The sequence below is a fragment of the Physella acuta genome, unplaced genomic scaffold (genome assembly GCF_028476545.2).
Source record: "Physella acuta isolate Inbredline_101_S28 unplaced genomic scaffold, ASM2847654v3 ptg001304l, whole genome shotgun sequence".
Lineage (NCBI taxonomy): Eukaryota > Metazoa > Mollusca > Gastropoda > Physidae > Physella > Physella acuta.
Window position 1 is genome coordinate 1 of NW_026732819.1, and position 14,400 is coordinate 14,400.

General features: G+C 36.7%; 1 protein-coding gene across 1 annotated transcript; it reads left to right on the forward strand.

Moving 5' to 3' along the window:
- The first annotated feature begins 3,589 nt into the window (after nucleotides 1–3,589).
- Nucleotides 3,590–14,399, forward strand: LOC131958239 (KAT8 regulatory NSL complex subunit 1). Its single transcript, XM_059323141.1, has 7 exons — nucleotides 3,590–5,987; nucleotides 8,086–9,074; nucleotides 9,690–9,803; nucleotides 10,067–10,331; nucleotides 10,521–10,647; nucleotides 10,777–10,895; nucleotides 11,014–14,399. The coding sequence occupies exons 1-7, from the start codon at nucleotides 4,663–4,665 to the stop codon at nucleotides 11,516–11,518; spliced, it is 3,444 nt and encodes a 1,147-aa protein (XP_059179124.1). The 5' UTR covers nucleotides 3,590–4,662; the 3' UTR covers nucleotides 11,519–14,399.
- Nucleotide 14,400: the final 1 nt, after the last annotated feature.

The following is a 14,400-nucleotide window of genomic DNA, read 5'->3' on the forward strand; positions in this document are numbered from 1 at the left end:
AATCAGTCCTCTTATTCACTTCTTTTGTTTTTTCGTCGGGTAATTTTTACCCCTTCCACCAGTCTTCTTCCACGCAAAAAAACAGTAATTAATAAATGCTAATAAGAAGACTAGCTGATGAAATTAACCCCACTGCGGTGCGGTGCAAACTAGGCCATGTCATTTTCCGGCCCCCTGAAATGATGCTGCTCGGCCTACGTACAAAGCCTCGCTCCACGCAATCGCAGGGCGGGAAAAAATAGGGCAACAACAAAAAGCGGATCTGAAAGGAGAACTGTGCCACGAAGAATCTAAGACACTCGCGATGCAGCATGGCGTTCCTTGAATCGTCCTTATATGACAGTTTTCACAAAAACAACAAGTCACCGAAATGTTTTGTTTTTTTTAATTTAGGGTCGAGGTTAAGAAACGACAGTATTTTCCAACAAAATAAACCCTAAGTTAAATTTGGGGATGCAATGATGCAAGGGTTAGCACTTTATTGTCCAGTTGTAAGGAAACTAAATTTAAATGTTTCGTTTAATTCTCGGGTATAAGGAAAAACCCAAATCTAAGTTTACCATATTCTGTTTTGCCGTGTTTTTTAAATAGTACACATCCCACTACCTGTGTTATGTGTAACTTGTGCATCATGTTTTCTGTCGGGCGTGTGTTGTACACACCTTTCTTCGGTGTGTAGAGGATGCGGATATTGTAAGAATAGCGATAGGGCAGATATACTTGATAGGGCTTTTTTCATGTTGTTGTCAATGTTAGGCTAAGGAACTTTCAAGTGCTCCCCCACCCCCGGAGAAAAATATCTGAAAATAAACCCTGATGGTTATGCTAAGGTTAGGGTATGGGTCTTTAGGGCAGAGGCGTAGCGACCCTTCCCGGCGCCCGGGGACAAACTTTCAATTTTGGCGCCCCCCTCGGGAGCAAATTTTCATACTTTCGATTTGCACCCACCCCCCCCCCCCCCTCAAACTTTCGATTTGCACCCCCCCCCCCCTCTTTCGATTTGCACCCCCCCCCCTCAAACTATGTATAAATGCAAAAGTGCAGCTAAAATGACATTTTAATTTGTTTTTTACAACCCATTTTGGGCGCCCCCTAGGTCGGCGCCCGGGGACATATGTGCCCCCTTGCATGACGTGAAAAACTGTCTTTAGACCATAACATTATAACACTACGTCAGGTTAACATATTGCGTCATCGGCAGCTGAAAAATACTTTACATGCATCACAGAATTGCTGACTGAGCTTGACTGACTCTAAGCTAGCGTCACAGAATGACTGACTCAGCTAGCGTCACAGAATGACTGACTCTAAGCTAGCGTCACAGAATGACTGACTCAGCTAGCGTCACAGAATGACTGACTCTAAGCTAGCGTCACAGAATGACTGACTCAGCTAGCGTCACAGAATGACTGACTCTAAACTAGCGTCTCACACTGTCACTGGCGGCACCACTACCATCGCTGCCATGGACACTAAGGGTCATCCATAAATGACGTCACACTCGTAGGGGGGAGGGGGGGGGGGGTCCGTAATTTTGTGACGATGTGTGATAAGGGTGAGGGGGGGGGGGGGTTCAGATGTTGCGACGTCACACTTTTGCATTATAAAAAAGCTATGTTAGAAAACGAATTTAGACGTTATTTCGCGTTTAGATAATTGTTTTAATAAATTGTAACAGTTTTAGACAAGATTTTAGAAAAATATCCATGTTTTAAAAAAAATTCAACTGCAAATTTTGAGGGGGGGGGGGGAGGGTGGGGTTGTAGGTTGAGGTGTGACGTCATTTTAGGGGGGGGGTCTGGTTTTTCGTGACGACGTGTGACGGAGGAGAGGGGGGGGAGGTAAAAATCGTTAAAAAAAGCGTGACGTCATTTATGGATGACCCCTAACCCTATTTTATTTTAACTCGCATTCTTTAAATTTAGCTCATCGATGTTTCTGAAGTGACCACAAAAAAAAAATAGATGAGTGAGAAATGCTGCGTTGATTCAGTTTGGGGGGGGGGGGGGGGGGGGGGGGGGGGTCATGAAATAGTTTTTTTTTTAAATAAATTTTTATTTTCTATTAGGAAGATTGTTCTACAAATTAGCATACGATTAGAGCTACGTCTTCGAAAACAAGTATAAAGGATGGGTAAACTAAGACGACGATTTGATTTACTGTTGTAACAAAATAGGCCTGATAAGTCTGAAGTGGATAGTAAGTAAAGTTACCCTTTCTCGCCTGGCTGCCCATGGGGTAGATGAAATAGAGTTAACCTAATTTTGTGACCTCTGCATGTGAAGGGATAGTGTGGTCAGCACTTTGTCCAGCCACCTTTACTCCCCCCAACTTAGTGAATGGCATAACCGTCTTAGCCGGGTAGACTTAAGTGAGGACCTATGATCTAGTGTTTGGAATCCAAGACTTTCGGGTTAGGCAGTCATGCGCATAACGTTAGTTAATCTTGACGTTATTTATGGTTGACGCCCCACCCCCGATTAAAAACTGATTACATATAGTCATTGCGCTTTTACGAGATTTGACATTAGACCGATTACTTGACGTAAATAGAATTTTGGCAGTTTCTTTCAGGCATCTCTTCGGGGATGACGGGGAAAGATTCTCGAAGAGATGCCTGAAATAATTTAACTCCTCCAGGTGCACGCAGAGGCGTAGCAACCCTTCCTGGCGCCCGGGGACAAACTTTGAATTTGGCGCACCTTCGGGAGCAACCTATCAATTTCTAATTTGCACCCCCTCCCTCAAACTTTCGATTTGCACCCCCCCCCCCCCAAACTTTCGATTTGCACCCATTTTGGCGCCACCTAAGGTCGGCGCCTCTGGGTGCACGACCGCCGTCGCGCCGCCCCATCCCCCCCCCCCCCCCCCCCCCCCCGCTTTCACGAAATAGAACAAAAATAATTTTAGCTATATAGAAAATATATAATTAACCAGTGTCCACCTTTATCGTCCCGTCTCCCCTTACCTCCTCCTCCATAGTTTTAATTGACTCCCCCTCTTTCCCCCCCCCCCCCCCCCCCCCCGAGAAACACTGTTGTTTGGTGATCTAGGAAAACACATTTTAAATGTGCTTCATCTGTCAAGTGGACGGTCAAATACTTAGGAAATATTTTAGGCCATTATTTGCAAATATCTTCTTCAAAGCTCTGATCTTACCCTAACTGTGGTAGCAGTGAGGTCGGTAGGAGGAAAAAAAACTTGTACATTTTTCCGTCAGCGTTTTTATAATAGCTTGGTAGTTGTATTTTTTTTTTTTTACAATTATAATCTTTGTTAGTAGACAGGCATCTTTTAATCGAATACAACTTACGATAGGAAGTATTTCGATAATGGTCACAATACGACCTACTCTTCATGTGTAAAAGTATGATAGTCTAGTGTTTTTAGAAGCAACATAAAAACGGAGAAGGTATCGATGCTTCACAACGAGCCATAATAAATGCCGAACAATGGTAGCCTTTTAACGGAAAAGCTACGTTAACACACCTCTAGCTGCTCTTGGGTAGATTTTACTCAATATTTTAACCTAGCGTATTTTTTAAATAAATATAGATCTATATCTAGATCTAGCAACAATAATAATATTTTAAAACGTTGTATGCGATCTAGATTATAAATAAGAGTTAACATTAGAGAACTCCGTAAAAAAAAACCGTCGAGGACCGAAGTTTTAAATACATTATTTGAAGTACATTAGAATCCAGAAGTTAATCAAAATTGTGGAAAGTAAATAGTTATTAATATTTTATTTAGCAACACTGTTAATTTACAAGACTAATAGTAGATCTAGACCTAGAAATCTAGCTATGTTTATGCGCTTTATTAAAACCACAAGCACAGCTAGGTTAACATATTGAAGTTCACGAACTTATAACCCCTCCGAGTCAACCAATCAGCGAATTGCGACTAGAGGGGTATAACTATTGATGTAGTCCTTCGCTGCGCGAGAGACGTTTGTTTGTAAAGTTATTGTGAATCAACTTTTGCCGCCATGACAGGGATCGTCCGATACGCTGAATAAAATGTTGACTTTGTACTATAGTGTGATATTGTTGTTGCTTCCAACTTAATGTGTGTGGAAATTTCAACATATTTTCATGCAGCCTTATATGTTTTTCACTTGGACATTCATATTTTTCGGAGATTGTAAGGTTAAAACATTCAGCATCCTTCACGCATAATGCAGTGTACAAGGACGTGGCCTGATCACGTGGTGTTACTGTTAGTGTTATGTTGTGTAGAAAGTGTGTGGTTTGTGCTTTAGGCTAGTAAAAATAAGGGACATTTCAAATACATTTGTCGTCTGCAGTATAAATAGAAAGTAACATAATGTTCTTAGATTGTAAATTATAACATTCAAACGCTTAGTGTATCTGATATTCGATAATCTTTGAATTGATTAAACCTTCCGTTCTACTTTTTCCTTGTTGTGTAGAGAACGAGTCACGTGCTTTTTATAGTCTGAAGGCTTGTCCTAGTTTCATAATCGACAGCGTGCTTTTGACATATTTCATGCAAAATTCAATGATTGAAACCAGTCTTAGGCTGGGGATACCGACGACTAGATCTATACTGTGACTCGGCATTTTGTAAAATTAATGCCTGACTAAAATCAGAATCAGTTTGCACGGAATACCCTTTGCAGATGCAAATGCGTTTATGTCGGGCTCGTCAACACTGAGGATATGTTTGGCCGCAATGGCACCAGCGCTGACTGAAGCGGCATCCGCGCGTCTCAAAATTCAAGATCCTACCCAAAAAGACTCGCTGATTAAAGTTAATAATAAAACTAAAGACCTTTCTCTTCCAGTTTTGAAGAGAGATTTGAACACACTGGGTTTACGGAACATATCGACCGATCTGCGGGTGACACACCTGGCACGGACGAATAACGAGCATAACGCAACAAACGGTATTGGTGACCCCAAGAGGTCAACGTCCATGAGTAACGGCAGTTCACAAACATTGCCGCTCTCATCGAATGTCAGCAAGTTTTCGAATATTAAAGGACTTAGCATCAAAGTGCCACATCTTGATCATTACTACGCTTCAGAGGATTTTCAAAGTGTGAGGGACACAAAATCAGATCAATATATTGACGATTTCAAGATAATGAATCAGCCGCAGGTAGCTGCTGACAAGAATAAAGAAATCAAAGATCAGTGTATCGGAAATGGTGATAAATTTGCCAACATTTCTAAGATAAAAGTCTTACCTCCAGTAATGGTTAATGGAGATAATGATCTTGATAGAAGAGAAAAGAGTGATACTGTAAATGATTGTGATGAGAGTGGGGATGCACCTGTAAGAAGAGGCCTTCATTCAATTTCAGGTAGTCAAGATAAAGAAAAGCTAAACTCTCCAGTGACAATGGGAATGAATATGAAACACAATCAAATACCTCCTCAGGTAGCTCTTGAAAGTGTGTCCTCTGTATCTGAAACACAACCTGAAAGTAAATCCAAAGAAGACATGAGGAAAGATTGTATCAAAAAGCAGTTGTATTTAGAAAGAAAAGTTGACACATTGATAAGAAGGCTAAAAAGAATGAAAGGAAAAGTAGTTGAATCTCACACTAAGGAGCAGTTAAGACATTTTGTTAACTATCAACACAAAAACCTTCTAAATGTTGCCAAAGCTATTAAAAATGAGGCACCAGTACCTACAGAACTGAAGGAACATTTCCTCAGTAATGAAGAGGTGAAAAATATGTCCACACCACAACTGGTCAAGCTTGTGAAAACATGCCAGCCAAATCGTTTAGCAATGCATGAGAAGTCCTCTTCTAAAGCTAGCTGTATCACAATCATGGACTCCTCTGTTAGAAATACATCTCTGAACACTTCAGAAAAGCTAATGCAGAGAGTTCAGACAACAGCATCAGAGTTGGATTCGGATGCTACAGCTAGTAGCTCTGGAGGTGAAAGTGGTGATGAGGATTCACTTCAGTCACCTCGACAGCAACCTACAGATCTCCCCCCATTGTAAGTTTTTATTATTTATAGCTTGGTCTAATCACTATCACAATAGGTTAAGATAGATATTTTCTTGTCCCAATGTAAGTAATTTTCTGTTAAACCCATAGGCCTCATAAAAATAAAAGGGCAATTGATAACATGATTAGTATTGAGTCGGTATCATATTGACATAACTATGCCTAAATTTAAATCTCGCAGTATTTTTTCCCCCACCAAAACTTATGTAACTTGCATACCTTACAGTAGACCCTAAAATATTTTAAATTAGATTTTAGTCAATCTATTTATTCATGATCTAACAAAGAACGTTTGATCAAAAGGTTATTGGTAGTCAACTGTTATACTGTTAGTTACTAGTGTCAAAATGCAATCATAAATGTGACCTGATGTAGTTCATATAGGCCTAGTAGTTAGCATAATTTAACACACAGGTGGATAGACTTAGGTCATTGGAATTCGTGCTAGCATTAATTTTAGTTGGTTTACACTATTGAAACTAGTCATTTAGATTTTTTCATAAGAAAATATAAAACATGATGTATGAAATCATTTAACAACTATTATTATTATTATAAACTGTGTTGGCTGTTAATAGGCCCTACATTCTTCCATATTTTTCGGTCTCTCCCCGTTAAAACGGTATTGACTGTGGTTACTATATTCTTCCAAATTTTTTGTTTGCCCTCCCCTCTCTTTTTTTTAAACCTTGAACTTCGTTACGGAGTGCAAGATGAAAATATGAAATATAGTCTGACGAAACACCTGTATGAACGTACGATGTAGGCCTACCGGCAATTGTATGCATTTTACCCCGCTGTGTAAATTTTATGTAGAACCATTTTAACTACGCTATCCCGCCACAAAAGTATTCTAATTATATTCTAATATTTATAAAGAATATAAAATGCAGATATACATGTTTTTTTTTTAATGTGTACTAAACGGAACAGAATGCCAAAAAAAAAAAAAAAAAAAAAAAAACCCAGCACAATGGATCGCGCCGCCAGCCTTCAATATCAAGGTCAGGCGAGAAGGGAAGCTGTCGCTCAGTTGTAGGGAAGGTCGCGTCTAATCTAGCGGCACATTAGTCAGCGTGTTTGGCGGGAGGGGGGGGGGTCTTCCTGCAAACTATTTTATTATATATACGGTAATACATTACAAGTACTTCTAACACATTTTGTGAAAAATGTTGGTATAGTGAGAGAAAAAAAGAGCTTTTGAAAGAGTTAAGCGTTACATCAGACTAAAGGACACGCCTCTATAAATTACGGATCTTCATTGGCCGCGGTCGTGCGGAAGTTTCGTTCTATTTTTAGCAATTCGTAATCTACAGTGAACACGGTGGCACACCGGCAACTGCTGTTTAAATAAGGCGTAAAGAACGTGCACTAGTTACTGATAATTGTCAAAACTATTTAAATAACATGTGGTTTTTTTTAATAGTTCCTCTCCTGACACTCCCAAACTCTTAAAGAATACACGTAACAGCAGTATATGTACATTAATGGACAAATTGAAAAATAAGGGGAAGTGGGGGGGGGGGGGGTGGTACAATCGTCTGAGGTCCAACCCATAAACTGTTATGTCTGTGATTTTGTCCATTTAGCCGAACACACATTTTTTTTTTTAAATGTTAACCTTAAAGCTGAAATAATTTAGAAATTTACTATTCTAAGAAATATTTTGTAAATGTATTATTGACAATGATGTGTAACTTCAGTTTAATTTCTATTTTTAGCCTCTTTTGATATGAGAAAAGTTCCTTGGTAGTTACACAGAAAAGTTGCTACTTAACATCTTTCTAAAATTTATTAAACCATAGCAGAAATTTTTAAAAAAGTGTAACTTGTTCTTGAATAAATTAAAAACTATGTAGGCTAAATGTTTAATGTAAAAAAAAATAAATTCATATATATTTTTATATTCAAAATTTAATTTCCAATACTAAATAATAAATGATAACTTACAAGTAAAAATGTTGTATGGATTTGTAATTTTTTGCAAAAGTTTATTGTGGAACCACATGTTCTTTTGTTACATGTTTATTAAATGAACTTATACAAAGTATTAGTTAAACATTAAATGGATGAATGTATATCCCCAGAATAAAAAGAGCTGAGTGGAAATGGGCAGTGGACCGAGGTGCTGTAGTATCACGCTGGACATGGTTGCAAGCTCAAGTTTCTGATCTTGAGTATCGTATTCGACAACAAAGTCAGATCCACAGGCAACTGAGAAACAGCAAAGGGGGTGTTGTATTAGGTGATCCACCAACAGCAACAGAAATTTTAAGACACATACAGAGCCTGCAGAAACATTCTGGAGAAGAAAAAGTATCAGAGGGGGCTGAGGAATCTGAGGTCTCGTCAAGTAACGTATCCTCTATCATGTCTAACGTGGATAAATTACCTTCAAGGCTAGCCCAGTCCTTAGGGAAATGTATGTCACCGTCATCTGCTGTTGGTAGCCCATCTTGCTCCTCAAAAATATCTTCACCTTTTGCAAATGGTCTCACTGACTCTCCATGTAGTACTACAGATACAGATACCACAACAGCTGACGATAGTCCTATGATCCCAAAAGAGTTGCGCCTCTCTGGAAAGGCTAGTCATTTGTTGGATTCACACCTAGACAGTACATGTCAAGCAGCAAGATGTCGTCCTCTACGTAGCTATCGCAAGAGGAAAATACTTAGAACTATGGGGCTTTTTAAAACCAGCCAGAAAGCAGCACGGCTATCTGACATTCGTTGTCGCTGCTATTCTCCAGCCAACCCATGTACTGTGTGTGGAGGAAGATATAACAATACATTGACAGTGGACCCTGATAGCATGTCTGTAAAAGAAAGAGTTGCCATCCTTGATTCCTCATTCCATCCAGTGCTTTCATTCCCACAAGACGTACACTTGCCGATTCATTTTGAAGGATTACTCAAAACTGGGATGTGGCAGAATAAGCCACTTTCCCGCAAATCTAGAGTAGGGGATTATAAAAGACATAAAGTTCTAAACTTAGTGACTGAACCTGTTAAAAAGAATGGAAACACCAGACAAAATGGAAGAAACAATACATCTGTGATAAATTTTTCAGCAAGTAAGTTTCATTGTTAATTTGTCTTTCAGCCTGTTTTAAACTTGAGTACATCTTAATTTAGCTTCTTTATTTAATAAGTAATCATAGTCAAATGAAAGTTTTAATATTAATTTTTTCTATGGTGCATATTTAGAGTTAACTGAAATAGTAAATGTCACATTTTTAGAGACTGGGTTTTTTTACAAATATATGTTATTTTCTGGTTGCACCTGAATCATTGCCCTCCTTGCTAGATAGGCATGAAAAGAAGTCTACATACCTTAAGCCTTGGTCTTGTAAAAGTGGGCCATTTTTTTTTTAATTAGTTGCAATTAGTCTGGAAAACAAGGAATCAAATTATATTACAATATTACACACCACTATTCCTCTAATCCAGGTGTTTTGTTTTTTTCTTCTGCAATGAATTTTTTATATATACAAAAAAAACCATACTTGTACTTTTGCTTATACAATACTTTTAACCTCTGGTAATTACTGCAATGGGGAAAAGCTTATTCTAACATACCACTACCACATATTTTAAAGTAACTGAACTTTGTTTTACTACCTCTTTAAAAACCATTAAATAGATCTCAGACGATACCACATATATTTATACATCTTATTGTTTTATAGAAATAAAAAACAAGTATGAAGGTAAAACAAAAGGAAATACAACATCAAAAGGAGCGTCTATTAAATCTTGTGTGAATAAAAAAACAAAAAGAAAATCTGTTAAAGTTACAAAAGGTAATTTAATGTTTTGTTGTTCATGTAGTCATTGATGATTTTCATGTTTTATTTTAGATTTAGATAAATTTACTTTATATTTTTGGTAACACTTTGAGTGTTATTAGATGTTGGCTTACATTGCTTTTTAAAAATTCCATTGGGAAGTATTTTGTCTTATCTAAAATCACTGACATTTAGACAGGTGTCAATATGTTCTTAGAGTAGTTACTAGTCATGTCAGGTGAAAATGATCCAGGACAAACATTACTTTTCTCCAACAGCTATAAAAAGGCATCAGTATGATCAGGATAATGATGACATTGAAGCCTTATTTTTAGAGCAAGAAGCCTCTATGTCAAGCAACAGAGAGGGTGGTCTATCCTGCAGTGCTTCACAGTCCTCCCTCAAGGACATGAGAGAAGGGGGTCATTCACGTAAAAGGAGGGTGGACAATTCCTTTGATATCAACAATATTGTCATCCCACTCAGTATGGCAACGACTATTAGGGTGGAACAGCCACAGTATAAGGAAATTGTCACACCTAAGTATGTTAATTTTAAACTTTACAAAGTACAAAAGGCTAGTGTATAAACGCAGGTTATCAAAATAACCACAATGTATATGTGGTTTGTTTGTATTTAAGTATTAACTGTAAGATCTTTTGTAAAATTCATGTTAACCGTAATTTTTACACTTTGAGAATTTATAATAAATTTACTATCTTAACTCATCAGGTGGCGAGAAATCCCTAAGTCTTTAGCACAGATTGAATCAACTGAAATTACGCAAAAATTAGAAAAAACAAATGGGGTTTCAATACCTGTTGAAAGACACAAAGTTGAAGTTTCTTCTGATGAAGAGGTATGCTTCGTATTTTTTATGTTAACTGGGAAATCCAAATTATTTTTATTAGATAGCAATCTTTTAAATGAGTTTATTTCTTGTAAAAAGATTACCTCAACTTATCATTGCAAACTGTTTTTCTACTAGCCTGAAGAAGATCTCTCTGATGAGAAGTTTGCAGCCAGACATATGGTTCTGGAGCAAGAGGAGAAGAAACGTTTCCGCAACTTTGTTCAGTACCCTCCACTAAGGAGAAATAGGACCAGGTAAACAGTCTATTGTATTGTTAGCCTAAAAATTATTAAACTATTCATTTTGCTGTTTCTCCTGTTGTTGTGAAATATATTTTTTAAATAAACTGATTCAAACATTCCTCTTCCTCAGTCTGCCTAGCACATCTAGTCTGGAAGAGTCTTTGGATAATATCCAGATGCTGACTGCTCGAAGGAGAACCATTTCTTTCTCCAAACGAGAGCGGAGTGGATCTGTGTTGGAAGACATTCACAATTCACTTATTGAATGTAATGGGGTAGAACCCTGGCCAAGGAGGACTTTCCCTTTATCAGAGGATGAGTTTGAACTAATGAGTGAGGAACTGCCTCCCAGCTGTGAGCCAGTTCACAGGCGAGTTGCCAGGCGACTTGCAGAGCCCTCTGGAAAAGTATATGTTGGGAATTCAGTGGACAACCAGGAGGACCCCAGTGCTGCGCCTTCTCCTCACCCTAGTAATGAATCTGTCTCGTCACTTGGGGAGGATCCTAATGACCCTGAGTGGATTGGGGTTGAAGTGTCTAAGCGTTGTAAGATAAGAAAGGCACTAAATGACGACTCAAATGACCCTGAGTGGACAGGGTCTGACACACCGAGGAAAAATAAAAACAAAAGATGAGGCATTGAACCGAGAAGCCATAAAATGGTTGAAATGTCATAATGGATTATCCCAATCCATAAAGTCCTGCTATGGGCCTGTGAGCTGGAGCTCATTGTAAGCACAGAGGATTAAATCATTTTCTATTGATGGCCACCACAGATAAAGCCTTACAAGTTCGTTTTCTAAGGAGTAATTTAATTTTTAACAGAATTTTAACAAATTTAACTAGACAATTATCAGGATTGTAATTGGTAAAATTTACTTTTAGTATACTGTGTTTATTTAACTTGTAAACGGTGTTAGTGTTAACTACATTATTTTTAATTTTAAGAAAACGTTTTTGAAAGAAATTAGGAGCTTTATTATAAAATATACAGGCGTTGTTAAATTGTGTATCTTTATAATTTCTCAGATAGTTTTAATTGGCTTTATTTGATTTTTGGTATCTGTATCAAAATATATCCTGAAACCCTCTTTACTCAGAAGCAAGCCATCAGTTACACTAAACCTATTGAACTCGATTCTGCTGTTTCTTACTAAGGTGTATCTTTTCCCAAATGGACATTTGTACACTCAGTAAATAATGAGTTTATTATGTCAGGTACATCTGTATGAATAGTGGATTTAAAGTTTAACTGTAATCCCTTTAAGCCATTGTTCGATAACAAAATGAACCATGTTTTTCACTAAAAACATAAACAGCATACTTGTGTTTCAAAAGTTGAATCAAAACATGAATAAATTTTAAATCCATGTATTATTATATTCGCTACTACAGTAGTTTAATAAACTAAGCCACTTATCATTACAAATTATTACATATAATAGCCTTTTCTGCCAATCTAGACAGTTTACATCCATGAGCATAGGAGACACCAGTTATACATTATATGCTTGTGTTGAGAAATTTTTCTAAAAATCTGTTCATTCACTATAAACCCAAAAACAAATACCTTTTGTAATGTTTGGTAGAAATTTTAGGTATTTTTAGATGGTAAAGGTGTTCAGAAACATCTCAAATATCAGCAACCAGTAACTTGTTTAATCCAATGGCTGCCCATGAAAGCAGGCCTAAAATAATGTAATTCAGTAACCTTTTAAAAACATTTTGCCAGTAACGTGGAACTGGAGCGTAATGATTTTCTGTGTTCCTGTGCAAATTGTATAAATGTGTATATTAGTGAATTAATTACTGATATTTCATGTAGACTACTTAATGCATTTTAAATGTTTACTATAAATCGTGTGGCATTGAAATGTATTTTTGATCCTCTGTGCGTGAAAAAAACAAATACTTGCAGGTGCCAGTTTTCAAGCAGTACAAAAAAAATAGCTTTTGATTGCATTGTTGCTGTATATACACAATCTATGAACGCTTTCAAATTCTGCCATTTACTATAAAAAGTACTTGTTAATGTGCATAGTGTTTGTAAACCTGAAGTTTGATGCCATTTCTAAGTTTTTGACAGACACACCACACCAGTCTCGGTGGTTCCCCAAATTGCTGTACCAGTTATACCTCTCTACATTGCTTGCATTCACTTTTAACATAAGCAAGTCCCTTTACAGTGCCATGTTATAAAAAGTAGTTAGATCAAAGCAAAAGCATTTAATTTTAAAAATGTTACTTGTTTACAATGCCATTATCGGACGTATTTGTGGCATTAGTAGATTCTCTTTTAGATTTTTAAATAAATAGCATCTTGTAAATTTTCTAGTGAATTTTTTTTATGGCTATTCATTTTTAGCTTCAAGCTTTTTTTGTATGAGTTGAGAAAGTTTTATTTCACATCATTTAGTGTTAAATTATGTGTCAGTATCTACCTTGAAGTGAATACATTCCATCTCTTGTTAAAAACTGCTTACTGGTAGATGTCAATCTCTTTATCACAATACTAGTTCTGAAAATACGGCCATACTTTTAACATCAGTACAAATGGCTTCAAATATTTAGAAAATTAATGGGATGTCCAAGTAAGTCAGATTTTAAAAATAACTTAGCAAGTGTAAATATTTTCACTCCCATAAAAAAAATTGTTTTCACCTTCTGTGATTTAAAAAAATGTATTTTGTTTAAGATTTGATGTTAATCATTTTAATATTTCATAATCACTCACATTTTTATACCCAGTGTAAATAGCTCCAATCTCCAAATGTCCTTGTGTCTTGAATCATTCTAAGACTTAGTGTTTGGTGTTTTGGGGTAATCCATCATGTACATTTTGTGTAGTCAGCTTGAAATATGTGGTGTTTTGATGCTTGTACTTGTATCTGAAAGTTTTTTTAATCTTTCAAAATTTGCAGGGGATATTTTTCTGATTTAAGACCTTGCTTTAGTCTTTTTAAAAGAATGATTATCTAGTGATATGCAAATGTGTTGAAAACTGTTGACCATGATGTATGATTTTTGTAGCTGTTGGTGTTTAAATGTTTACCTTCATTACACTATTGTTCATTCTTTATATTATCATGATGCAAATGTTGTCCAAATTGTTTGCCAGTTACAAAATTGTTCTTTCATAGGGAAAGTAAAAAAGGAAAAAACATAAATAAAAAATGAATAAGCTGCCCAAGTTTTTTTGTTTTTATTATGGCTTTGAGAATCTAACAACAATTTTAGTTTATACATCTAAAGGACAAGGTGCTGCTACAGGAAGGTCCACATTTTAACAAACATTGAAACATTTATGATAAAATAACATGGAATGTTTCATTAACAAAGAAAGAAATACATAAAAAATATCACAGCTAGATAATAAATTGTACAGTAGCATTTCTTTTTACTTTTGCATCAATGTGTTGAGGTGGGAATGGATTCATCTATGTCAACACCCTCTATAAGGCAACTACAATAGATTTTGAAGAGAAACATTTTGGGGATTTAAATTAACACCCAATCT

What these genes read in the sequence shown, in the direction of transcription:
- LOC131958239 (XM_059323141.1), top strand. Translation starts at nt 4,663, where the DNA reads ATGTCGGGCTCGTCAACACTGAGGATATGTTTGGCCGCAATGGCACCA. An exon ending in CCTACAGATCTCCCCCCATT is followed by an intron (nt 5,988 to 8,085) that starts GTAAGTTTTTAT and finishes GTATATCCCCAG; the next exon opens with AATAAAAAGAGCTGAGTGGA. An exon ending in TGTGATAAATTTTTCAGCAA is followed by an intron (nt 9,075 to 9,689) that starts GTAAGTTTCATT and finishes ATTGTTTTATAG; the next exon opens with AAATAAAAAACAAGTATGAA.